We start from the raw sequence: 13,430 nt of genomic DNA, 5'->3' as shown, positions 1-13,430 counted from the left end.
TATAAAAAAACACACACACACACACACACACACACACACACACACACACACACACACACGGATCATGGGGAACAAAAGTAGCCACCCTCCAGAAGGACAGTGTCAGCACAAATTCAGAGATGATTTGAGGATCTACAGCTGAATGATACAAATAAGGTACAGTACTGTTAATAGTTAGGGTACTTTAATGGATTTTTAAGGTTTAACTCCTGAGTTTAGTGTCACTTTAAAGGGGTTCTAAACCCTCCCGGTTTTTTGCCTATATCTACTGCTATCAAGCAGTAGACATAGGTAAACTTAAAAAAAAAAAAACGCTAAAACAGCGGTTTAAACTTACCTTTTTTTCTTTCAGCACTCCCGCCCGAGAAAACGAAACTGTTCGGGCGGCCGCAAAGCATCTTGGGGGCGGGCGCATGCGCAGTTCGTATTCTCGGCCGGGAGACGAGCAGAGACGCAAGGTAAGTGTATGGACGCGTGCACCCGCATGCAGACACCGCTGGATCGGAGGGACAGAGCAGTCAGCGCTGGATCGGAGAGCCGCCGCACCGCTGGAGGGACAGATGAAAACATCAGGAAAGAAGATCGGAATAAGAGACATCATTTAAGGTAAGTGCTAACATTACCATGGGGGGGGAGGGAAAAAAAATATATGACTTTAATGTCACTTTAAATAGAACCTATTGATCTCTAATGGGAGGCCTTAGTTCTATTTTGTGGGTACAAGGACTGTGGCTTAAAGTGACACAATACCTTCAGCTTTTTTCTCCTTATACACATCTACACAAATCGACATTATCCTGAGCCCCTAGGGTTGCCACCTGTCCGGGATTGACTCTGACAGTCGGGCTTTAGAAGGCTGTGTCTGGGTTACAGACACAACATCTCAGACAGACGGGCATGCAATATACAGAAATTTTAGCAGCCTCGACCCCTGTTGTGACAAGGCCCTTTTGAATTTCCATCTCTTCTGCAGGAGCCATTTTGTGTTAGTCCCATCCACAGAGCTGCGTGAAGATTGGCCTCCGGCAAAAATGGCCGCTAATGCTGATCTTATTGGAGGGAAACTGGAGATGTTGACCTAAAATGGCTCCGCCCCTCCCGTATGTTATCACGTGCTGTTGTGGCTGGCTCTGGACCCTCCATGTCCTGATCCCTTCTGGAAGGTGGAGGGAGACAACTAAAGATGGGACTGTGCCTGTCATGTCTGGGGAGAGCAGCTGAAGATGTGGTGAAGACCCCAGAACTGGTGAGCACTGGGAGTCATTTAAAAAGGGGAGAGAAGGCTGGAGGGTTGTCAGGGATGTAAGGAGAGCTAGGTGGTGATTGAAGGGTGCTGTGGGTGTTAAATGGTGGTGGTGAGGGTGTTAAGTGGTGGGTGAAGGATGATGGGGGTGTCAGGTGGTGTTAAGTGGTAGGGGAGGGTGCTGGGGATGTCAGTTCCTGAGTGAAAGGTGCTGGTGGTGTTAAGTGGTTGGGGATTGGGGGATGTAACGTATGCCGGCCCAAACCGGCTGTACGTCAATCACACGTGACCTTGCGCATTTCTGAACCGAGCCTGGCCTCACAAAGACGTGGTAATACCACTCTCAGCCTCACCCTGCACAGAGATTTCCCAGCTCGCAGGACAACAATTTCAGGCCAGCAGACCCTTTACACACCAAGCGTTCATTGCCACCACATACTTTAACGTAAGTACGCACCAATCTCTGCAAGTGCTGTGACACACAAAAAAACTTAATGCCTATGATACTGCTGTCCTTTCAGACAGAAATATCACAGGTTTAACCATACAGTAGCGCTCTTCACAGAGGCAAGGATACTTTAAGTTCTTATTTAGAGCGTTAAGCTTAACGATTTTTAAGATCGTCCTTTAATAAAAGAAGGTGTTAGGTACACATATGTGATATAAATATATAGCCCTATCTGTCCTCTAAAAAACAATATATAATATGTGTGGGTGCACTTTGTAAGAAAGTATACTACTGATGTGGAAGCAAAAATGTCACAAGTGTGTCAGTCATTTATGAACAGAAAGTAAAAACAAGCTCAGTCATGAATGTGTTAAAGGAGAAGTATGAAGAGAGTAAATCACTATCCCTGATGCTTAGAGCCAGCATGGGACATTGCAGCTGTGCCACATCGCTTCCAACGCTGGCCATAGGTACAGGTTGCAGAGGGGACAGACACGGCTGTCTACAACTCTCAGCCATGTGCAGAGAGGTAGAGCTAGCTGTCAGTTAGAAAGCTAGGGTGGGTCCAGACAACATTGGTCCTTCTTGACCACAGCAAGTCTGTTTCAGGCATTACCGTGACAGTAAACTCAGGAGTTACATCTCAAAAATGCAACACTGTGGAGTGTTGCATTTGGGTGTGCACCCTGCTATGCAGGGTGCAGAGCTGGCATATGTACATAGGCAATATGGAAACCCAATGCACATACCAACAAGCTCATTTATATTATGCAGATACTTTCTCTTAATATCTAAAAACATTAAAAAAAACTACTTAAAGAAAAACTCGTGATGGTATGTCCCTCTGCGTCCTCACATACTACACACTGCGGGGGGGGTTATCAATGTTTGCATTATCAGCATCTTTTAACAGTTTTACATCACTGAATTCTAGTGCATATACTGACAGTTTTATTATCCTAGTTTATGTTCAATTTTAAAAGAGAACTATGGGGTAACCTTTTTATCCCATAGTTCACTTAAGGATCACAGGAGGATATATACTAGCGTCTTCCTGTGACCCAAAGCTCATTATATAGCGAGCTACAGCATTATGAATGGATCCCGACAATGCTATCGGTATCCACCCAGGTGCTTGGGTAACAGCGGGCTTTACCTATCTAGAGGCAGAGCCCACCCCTCCCCGTTCTTCCAGTCAGCGCTGGAGGAACGGGGCGGGGGATGGATCCCTGCGGGGAGCGGTAACTGGCAGTCATCGCTCTCTGCAGGGAGCGATCGTGGAGTGAGCAAGCGACGTTCGCTCACTTCCCGATCTATAGAGCCGATGTGCGACAGTTTCATTGTCACACGTCGGCTCGAACTATGAGGTTGAGCGAAAATCACTAACCTCATAGTTCTCCTTTAACCTCTTGCCGTCCGCCCGTAGTAAAAAAACGGACGGACGGCACTGCAGCATCTGCGGGTTGCCGTCTCCAGACGGCAATTTTTTCTGCTCGCGCGCGCCCCCTAGCGGGCATAAATGGATACCAAAATTGTCATAAGCTTGCAGAGAACCTCCTGGAGAACAGTTGAAGAGCCCTGAAGTGCTTAGCTGACCTGAGGGTATGAAGATGAATTATCACTGCGATACTTTAAGAAGTGCTCAGGAGGACTTTTAGAATGTGAGACAGTTGAGTGTTTTTAACCCCTTCATGACTAAACTTTCTTTCAGTTTGTTAATGACTGAAGCACTTTTTACATTTTTGCTGTGTAATTCTTCCACGGCAGTAATATACTTTTTTCCTAAGCTTAGTAGTGTACAGTGGCGTCACAATGGGGGTGCGGCCCGCACCCGGGTGACATCATTGGAGGGGTGACACCAAAATGACTCTGTCATTTTGGTGTCACCCCCCCTCTGAAAAGTCGGGCGCTCGGTCATGGACCGAATGCCCAAAAGTATCAGGAGAGAGGAGGGGACCCGGCGGCATACCTTATCCCGCCGGGTGACTGTCCCCTTCTCTCTCTGCCGGCGTCCATCACCAAGATGGCTGCCGGCAGATATAAGAATACTGGCGCGCATGCGCAGTGACATCTCGGCGGGGTGACACTCGGCCTCACTTAGTATGAAAAAAATCTATATAAAAAAAATATGAGGAAAAAACAAAGAAAAACACTTTTTCACCAGTTTTGATATTTTTTGGAAAAACACCACAGCTAAAAAATAAAAAAAAGGCATAAAAATACATTAATTTATCCTTTATTTGGAAACACCTCACATCTCTAGGATTTCAGGATTTTTTTCTGTACTTCTCAATCTAAAAGTAAACATTTTATTTTTTCTCTTTAACATTTTTAGAATAGTACAAAAATATACATACACATATAATATTTTTTACACTTTTACTACTGGCTGGTCAATTATATCAAGCAGTTGATGTGAATGGATGTCACTTTGACTACTTGATAATTTAAATTAAATTAGGGCTGCAACAACTAATCGACATAATCGATTATAATCGATTATTGAAAAAGTTGACAACTTTTTCAATAATCGATTAATCGTCTTCCGATCAGTTGGCCCTGTTCACGGCTCCACACACGCTGCGCGCCGCACCTCTTCCCCACCTCACGCTCGCCGCTGCCAGACCCGCCCACATCCACGCCCTTCACGCCGCACCTCCTCCCCGCCTCACACTCACCGCCCGCCCACATCCACGATCGGCACAGGGGTGCGGGGAGATGTAGTAAGGAGGAGCAGGTGTGGGGGGATGACAGCCACCGATAGACAGGTCCGATCTCAGAAGCAAGTTGCTGGAAGACTGCTCAGGTAAGCCTGCACTTTCCCACACATGGTGCTCTATAATGTATTGCTGGGATTTGTATTTCTCTATAGCTGATGGTACATTGTGCTGTATATTATACATAGGAATACACATCCAGCAATACATTATACACTGTATGTATAATGTATTGCTGGGATTTGTTGTATTCCTATATAGCTGGTGGTATTCTGCACTGCACTGTATAGAGGACTACAAATCCCAGCAATAATACATTATACAGCGCAATGCAGAATACCACCAGCTATAATGTACTATTGCTGGGATTTGTTGTAGTCCTCTATAGCTGGTGATATTCTGCATTGCGCTGTATAATGTACTATTGCTGGGCTTTGTAGTCCTCTATAGCCGGTGCCATTCTGCATTCATTGCTGTATAATTTTACACTTTCCTTTTCACTATATTGCACACCACACTATTTTTTTCCACCGCTCCAAGCTTGCTCCTGTGATGGACTACAATCTCAATACAAACTAGTCCATCACTGGAGCCATTTTTAATTTTTTTTTTATTGTTTATCCGATTAACCGATTAATCGAACTTAATAATCGGCTAACTAATCGATTTTGAAAATAATCGTTAGCTGCAGCTCTAAATTAAATTGATTTTTGATTATTAGGCTGCTCCAAATTTAGGAACAGCCAATAACCATCTTAGTGACACTAAGCCTAACATGCACTGCAGCAGGTCAGGAAAAGATGTCACTAAAGATTTCTGAGCAGCCACAACAATCAGAAGCCTGAAACTGACAGTTTTCAGCTTTTGCTGAATGTTTCTATGCTGAAAAATGTCGGTATTTGTTAATCCCAATCTGTACAGCTGCCTATCACTGTCAGACACCCAATCACTGAAAGCGAACGGGTGTGTGAAAAAGCCTAATTTTTTTCATTATTGTATGCCTCGTTAGTGAGGCATCTATTAATGGACGGTAACCGCTGATCTCAGCGGTTAGTGGCATTCGGGAGCCCCAAATAGCTGCTTACGTACAGTGTACGCGAGAAGTGATTTGGGCACTTAGTGACGGCGATGTACAATGCACGTCTCCCATCACTAAGGGATTAATGTCGCAAATGCTGTAACTAATTATTGCAGCTGTAGCCCCACTGCAAGGGTTCATGCACACAGGAGCACTGCAGAGCAAATAAAGTTCTTCTTTAATAATTCACATAATCCATGTTGCTTTAGCCTGCAAACTCGAGCAGGCAGGGTCTTCCCAGCTTTCATTTCACTGTTTGTTATATTGTAAAAATGGCTGCATGTTCAGTATATACTTTTCCTATACTGTAAAGCACTCTGGAATAAACGAGCACTACACACACAATAATAATAATGATTCGCCAACACTTAACATATTTGTACAGGAAAAAGCAAATTAGTTTAAACAGGACATGGATCCGCATCCAATTTATTGCACATACAGTGTATCACCAATCTCTGCACTCACCCTGTAAAGCCATGCTGACAAGGAAACCGGAAGCTAACGTTCCGAATTTAAAACTGCTCCGCTGTAGCGCTGTGACTGGGCTGTGTGAGCAAGGGGATGGAGGGTGGAAGCACGGAAGTGACGTCAGGGAAAGGTTTGTTGCGTTATCTCAGTCAATGGAGGTTGAATGTTAATTTGGAGAAGTTCGAGGGATATGACAGCTTTGTAAAAAGCTTTTTATCTCGCCAATGAGAAATAGGAAGAATGTCATGGGGCACGATAATTAGTATAGGGCATTAATCGATGATGGCAGGTTGAAGCAAGTTGGTGTCTACACATTTGTACACATATAATGGCACAGGTTTGATAGTCATATTGAGGTGCGAGCAAGCGTATGTGACAATTGTCTTTGTTAAAGGTATAGTCCACCCTTTTCAATAATTTGTAACTGCACACACATTGTTAAAAACAAAATGTGCATTTATTACTATTTTGCATTTGAGCCTGCAAAGCATTGCAACCCCTATCAGTGGATTGTGGGTGCAATACCCAGGCTCTTTTCTGTAGAGAGATTTATACCTTCTCTATTTAAACTATGAGACCCTCTGCGGAGGAAGACAAGACTGTGAATTAGTGATGTCCAGTTTGTGAACGAATCGTTCTTTTGAATCAATTCTTTTCAGTGAACTGGAGGAATCGATTCCTCTGAAGCTGATCCGTTTGAAGCAAACACTTCAATATGGAATGTATAGCAGAACAGCAGACCCTAGAGCTCAGCTCCTGCCAGCCCCTCCCTGCAACCAATCACATCTGTGAACGGGATACACATTTAACAGCACACTAAGCTCTGGTTCACACCTGGGCGTTTTACAGCGCGTTCCTACGTGCTGTAAAACGCTCAACATGGGTGGATCTGTTCCCCAGGAGCTGCCCCCCTTCTCTGAATCAGAGTCTTCTAATTCGGATCTTTTATGAATGTTCAGACTCAGCAAGTGAACCGATGATTCGATTCATGAATCGGTTATTTTAAATGAACTGATCAAAATACACCGATTAATTTCAAAGATCCGAACTTCCCATCTCTACTGTGAATAATGGCACAACAACAGTGCATAGAGCTTCATGGAATGGGTTTCCATGGCCGAGCAGCTGCATCCAAGCCTTGCATTAACAAGTAGAATGCAAAGCGCTGGATGCAGTGGTGTAAAGCACGCCGCCACTGGACTCTAGAGAAGTGGAGACGTGTTCTCTGGAGTGACGAATCACGCTTCTCTGTCTGGCAATCCGATGGACGTGTCTGGGTTTGGTGGTTGCCAGGAGAATGGTACTTGCCTAACTGCATTGTCCCAAGAGTAAAGTTTGGTGGAGGAAGGGATTAGGGTGTGGGGTTGGGCTTGGCCCCCAGTGAAGGGAACTCTTAAGGCATCAGCATACAAAGACATTTTGGACAATTTCTGCGCGCCGGACTCAGGGCTTAGTTACGCGCTGGACACAGGACCCACCTGAGACCCCACACAGCCCACCTGAAAGTGACCCTGCAGAGCACACCATACATGCTGCATAGCCCATCTGAGACTCTCTCTGGTGGGCTGGTTGGGGCTGCATCTCCCTCCCAGCTCCTCTTACCTGCTGCTGGTGCCTGGCCTCCTCTGCTGCTTGACTGGCCGGAAGTGACGTGATCCCCCGCTACCTCTGGCCACTCGTCTGCGTCGCTGTCAGAGTAGGATAGTGATGGCGAATGTTTTTGAACCCGAGTGCCCAAACTGCAACGCAAAATCAATATATTTATCTCAAAGTGCCAACTCTGAAAATAACTTTAGTATTGCGTTGCAGTTCGGGCGCTCGGGTTTAAAAAATGTTCACCATCATCACCGCCTCAGACAAAATAAGGAAACACACACATTCAAATATGTATACACTCATTAACCACTTGGTGCCCGGAGCAATTTCTTACATTTGCACACACATGATAAAATCTGACTTTTTGGGTAGAAAACAGCTTCGGACCCCCAAACAATGATATATTTTCTGAAAGCAGAGGTCCTGTAGAATAAAACGATACTAGTTGCAATTTTTTATGTTGCACGGTATTTGCGCAAATGTCTATCAAACCAGTATTTTTAGGATAAAATACACTAAAATGAAATTTAGTCACAGAATCAGAATATAATGGCTAATTTTTTGGTACAATATAAAAGATGGGGTCACGCCGGGCAAATTGATACTAAGCATGTCAAGCATCCATGAAACCGCCAAAAACTACAATAACCAGAATTTTCCATAAGCGACGCTTTAAATGTTTTTACGGCTCATCAACCTCATCACCTAGGGACCCCAAAGAAGCTGATGAAGCAGAGATTTGCTTCACCAGCTTCTTCTTCTGGCTCTAAGGGGTTGTCCACACCACTTGCAGTGCGTCCCGGCCCGATTCCGGCCGGAACGCACTGCATCACATTGCGGCCAGCTCAATTTTTGCCGGGTAGGAGAGGGATTGGCGGGCCATTGAAGTGAATGGCACCATAGCCACGCCCTCCGGCCACAATGCGATCGCCCACACGGGATCGCAGGGCACATTGTGCCTGCGTCCCAATGCGGTCAAAATAGAGCTTGCAGCATTTTGACCGCACCGGAATGCACTGCAGGCAGAATGTGCCCTGCCATCCTGTCCGGAGGGCGTGGCTACGGCGCCATTCACTTCAATGGCCCGCCACGCCCCCTCCTGCCCGGCACAAAAGTGAGCCTGCTGCAATGCGATGCAGTGCGTTCCGGCCGGAATGCACTGTAAGTGGTCTGGAAGGCCCTAAGAGCCAGAGACTGTGTACCGTGACACTTCCGGGTCCAGTGATCGGAGGAGAGATCCGCAGCTAGGAGCCGCTGATCTCTCCTCCGATCTGTCAGGGGAGAACCTCCACGCGCGGCCTGGGCTCATACGAGGGACAGATGAGCCCAGGAAACTGATGGTGGCACCGGCGGCCGTGGAGGAGGGAGGCACAGCTCTGCACCATACAAGCAATTCTGCGCCTGTACAGACGCCGGATCGCTTGTATTTAAACAGCAATCGTCAGCTGTTTAACACGGTACAAGAACATGGCTTCAGGAGCAGCCGTGTTCTTGGTATAACCACTTCCAGCGGATGACGCACAATTACGTGAACCCGCGGGAAGTGGTTAAAAAAAAAAACCACACGTGTAATGAAACACACACGTATCACACACACATAGACATTAACAATTAAAATAGTTATTTAAAAAAGTCCCCCTCTCCTGCTTACCTGTTTTGCAGGAAGGGGGGCTGCATCCCTGGGCTTCAGTGAAGAATCAGTGTGATCTGCACTCTGGCTGATGCAGACATACTAATCGATCCCTGCCTGTTAGCAGAGGAACCACGAGGGAGTGATCAGTATGATCTGCATCAGCAAAAGATGCAGATCATACTGATTCCCCACTTGACGACCAAGGAATGATTTTTATTCAATATATTGCCTGATATGTGGGCACTTGCCAGGTTTAAAGATGGCCGCGGCTACTCGCGGCGGCCATCTTTAAAAACGAATGTACAGTGGAGAGACCGCCTGGGGACACCGGAGGAGGCATCCCAGGTGAGAGTCTTGAGCATGCGGGCCCGGCCTCCTCCGGTGCTGCGGGGGGCCCGGCCACATCCTGGCTCAGGACAAGTGGGTTTTGAACCAGGAGATTTTTTCCCCTGCTGTCGGAATAGTTCGGTCCTCTAGTAGTGGATCTCTTTGCTTCCCAGGCGAGTGCAAAGCTGAAGATGTTTTTCTCTCTACACCAAGGGTATACTGCCCTGGCGGTGGATGCTCTCGAACCCGTGGAATATTCCTCTGTGTTACGCCTTTCCCCCAATCCATCTCATTCCAAAAGTACTACAGATGTTTATGTTGGAGGAGACATACCTGGTATTGATTATACCTTATGGGCCAAAAGGAGCCTGGTTTACTCTGCTGCTCTCTCTCACCGATCGCCCACCTTGGATCCTACCCCTCAGACCGGATCTTCTTTCCCAGGGACCGGTGCTGCATCCGCCGGTTCTCAGATTCAGGTTAGCGGCCTTTTATCTGAAGAGGACATTTTAAGGGCCCGGGATCTCTCCAGTTAATTAATTGATACGCTTCTGTTTAGTCGTAAACCAGTAACGCATAAGATCTATGGTAAGGTGTGGAAAACGTTTAACTCATGGAGGATGAGGTGTAACAGAGATTCTGGGGATCCAGCCATTTTAGATTTCCTCCAGGAGGGGGCTGATAAGGGTTCGGCACTTAGTACTCCAAAGGTGCCCATACACTGCACGATTATCGTACGAGAATCGCGGGAAATCCCGCGATCATGCGATAATCGCAAAGTGTATGGAAGGCGTGCGACCGTTTCTACTGTACGGTCGCACGTCTTCCGTCGAACAAGCAGGCTGGAAAACCCGCCGGGAATCGTACGATTCTCGGCGAGTTAGTGGCCTGCTTGTTCGACAACTGCCGAACGGGCCGGTGTGCGATCGTATGTTTTTTTTATTACTTTACAAACATTACAAGACAAAAGTCTTGCGAGGGTTGTACAGTGTATGGCCACCTTTAGATATCTTACCTTGAAGACAGTTTTTCTTATTGCCGTTACTTCAGCCCGTAGGATTAGTGAGCTGTAGGCTCTGTCTATCAGAGAGCCATTCCTAACAATTTTTGAGAATCGGATAATCCTTAGGAAGGATCCTGCCTTTTTGCCAAAAAATTGTCTTACCTGCCTTTTGTCCTAATCCGGTAGGTAGTAAGGAACTCAGTTTCAGCTGCTTGGATGTGAGGCATTGTCTGCCCCAGTACTTGCAAGTTTACAAAGAATCCTGAAAGTGTAGCTCACTCTTTGTTCTATTCTCAGGTAGATCTAGGGGAGAGCAGGCCTCCAAATCATCTTTAGCTAGATCGTTAAGGCAGGCTATCTTGAAAAACATATAATGTTTTGAATATCCCTCCTCTTTCCCTCGTAAATGCACATTTAACAATCTCGTGATGCTGTCCTGGAAGACTATTGGAAATAGAGTTACCGGTAAGTCTTGAATTTCTTGAAAGCACAGACCCTGTAGATTAAAATGGGAGCAGTTGCAAATTTTTAATCAAACCCAAAATTTTGGTTAAAAGTACACCTAAATTAATTTTAGTGCACATGAACACAACATAATACCCATTTTTTTCATAAAATGTAAAAGGGTAGGTTGTGCCGAATAAATAGATACCCAACATGCCAAGCTTAAAAATTAAGAGCACCCATGAAATGGCAAAAAAAATACAGTACCCCAAATGTTCTATAGGCGACACTTTAACCTCTTGCCGTCCGCCCGTAGTAGAAAAACGGACGGACGGCACTGCTGCATCTGCGGGTTGCCGTCTCCAGACGGCAATTTTTTTCTGCTCGCGCGCGCCCCCTAGCGGGCACGCACGGGCAGAAAAGACCCGACAATGCACACACCCGGTACCGGGTGTCACACATATAGGCGATCAGCGGGTCCATAGCCCGTTAAAGTACCGCAGCGCTGAATACTGAAAAATGGCCTGGATGGGAAGGGGGTTTAACACCGCGGATGTCAACTGGTTAAAAGCCTGTACAGGTCATCAGTTAGAGTTAAGCGTGAAATATTGCGCTCAATCTGGCACATGTGTCGATACCCAAGATGTGTAGCACAATCAATGTTTTCATATGTAGGCACACCTGAAGCATGTTTATGTTAGTTTGCATACATTTGTGGGGGTGGGGAACTTTGGTATTTTTCAAATGTATTTATTTTTTTAAACCCTTTTTTAAATTTTTTTATTTTTATTTATTGCTATCACATAGGGGGGCCCACAAGCTTAGTGTTCATCAGCCCATGGAAATGATCTGGCGGCAGCTCAGCGACCAGAAACGCTTCTAGTGTACACAGTTAAACACTGTGCCAGCCGGGATTCTGGTTATAGGGGCCCAAAGCGGCGCTGGCAGAGAAAGGTTTAGAGCAAAATTTTTTCTTAACCCTTGCAGTGGGGCTTCCCCCACTAACCTAAGGGCTGCACTGCAAGGGTTAAGTGCTTGTTTGTGTCTAGGTGCAAAAATAACTCACCTGATCCTTGGAGCCAGCATGTTACTAGACTGGTCTTTGTATCTTCTCTCCCCTTCCGCTGCAGCGGTGTAAGTTCCATGAGTCATCACGCCCTATACACTATGTATGTGACACACGGATGCCAATGGACATACCATCACTGGAGCAGAAGGAGGTACACGCTGGTGGGAGCCTTGTAACAGCAGGCCTGCTGCGTGGTACTCACCTGTATAGCTTTGTTATTTTTGCACATAGACATAAATGAGCAGTTAACAATTTTGCCTGAACTTCTTCTTTAAAAGCTCATGCACATGGGGGTATTGCAGAGCAGGTACAGGTGGATTTTTATACAGGATTAAAAAAAAAAACACCTGTATTTGTGGCATCAGGGAGTCACAGCTGCTGTGATTTTCTGCCCACAGAAATGCTGGTACCAGCGTTTGCAGGTTAACATTTACAGAGTTTTCTGTCCTTACATTGCTATGGACAGAAACTGCAGCTCCCAGGCACCACAAATACAGGCGTATTGTATGAAAATGCACCTGTATTTGCTCTGCAATATGCTCATGTGCATGAGCCCTGTTAGTTTCTAGAAACAGTTTGAATCATAGCTGCAGAGTTTTCAGTAAGACAGTCTGTTTACATCTCAGATGCAGGACCAATAAATCACCTAGCATTAAGGAAGAACTCAAACAAAATGTTTTTATTAACCCTTGCAGTGGGACTACCCCCGCACTGCAAGGGTTAACCTCCCTGGCGGTATTCCCAAGTGTGGCTCGGGGTTAATTTTCAGTATGAATAGCGGTAACCCCAAGCCACACTCGGGATTACACAAAAGTGTCACTTACCATGTCCCTACGAGCCCGGAGTGTCCTCTGCTGTGTGCGCCCGGCCAATGCCGGCATCCGCCTTTTAGTTTAGTTTTTGGCGTCACAGCGGGGGGCGGAGCCGGCGTGAAATTCAAAAGTGAAAACATGCAATATACACAGAATACACACAATACAATGTAATATGCTATGATTACATTTCTGTATCAAACCATTTCACTTCAATGTTGTCCTTAGAGCTTTGTCCAGTGCCCTGCCTGCACTTTTACTGTTCTTTCTGCCTGGAAAGTTGAGAACGTCCATGGCATCCAAAAAGCGCCCCTTTAGGTCAAAAGCGGTTTTAGACCAGGTAGAAAAAAAGCGATAGTGAATTAGAATCACTTGCAGAATTGAGCGATATCGATTGTTGGGAAATTCGTCATCAGACACTGAAAGTGACGATAGCGACGATTCTGCGACCGAGCTCAGTAAAGTGCGAACTTGGTACTCTTTTGACTGTGGTACGGATCAGGCAGCGCCCCCAGAATTCCCATTTACTGGACCATTTTTTTAATTATTATATTATATTTTTTTATAATTATTTATTATATTATAATTT

General features: G+C 45.8%; 1 protein-coding gene across 1 annotated transcript in view; it reads right to left on the bottom strand.

Moving 5' to 3' along the window:
* The window catches only part of SSSCA1 (Sjogren syndrome/scleroderma autoantigen 1), a 27,329-nt gene extending 21,296 nt beyond the window's left edge, over positions 1-6,033 (bottom strand). Inside the window, exon 1 of the mRNA XM_018567351.1 lies at positions 5,955-6,033. Within this exon, the coding sequence (XP_018422853.1) occupies positions 5,955-5,967 (13 nt within the window). The 5' untranslated portion in view covers positions 5,968-6,033. The remainder of the gene's footprint in view (positions 1-5,954) is intronic.
* Between the last annotated feature and the right edge of the window lie 7,397 nt (positions 6,034-13,430).

The sequence above is a fragment of the Nanorana parkeri genome, unplaced genomic scaffold (genome assembly GCF_000935625.1).
Source record: "Nanorana parkeri isolate BGI_ZX_2015 unplaced genomic scaffold, ASM93562v1 scaffold1034, whole genome shotgun sequence".
Classification (NCBI taxonomy): domain Eukaryota; kingdom Metazoa; phylum Chordata; class Amphibia; order Anura; family Dicroglossidae; genus Nanorana; species Nanorana parkeri.
This window is presented reverse-complemented; position numbering and strand designations above follow the sequence as displayed.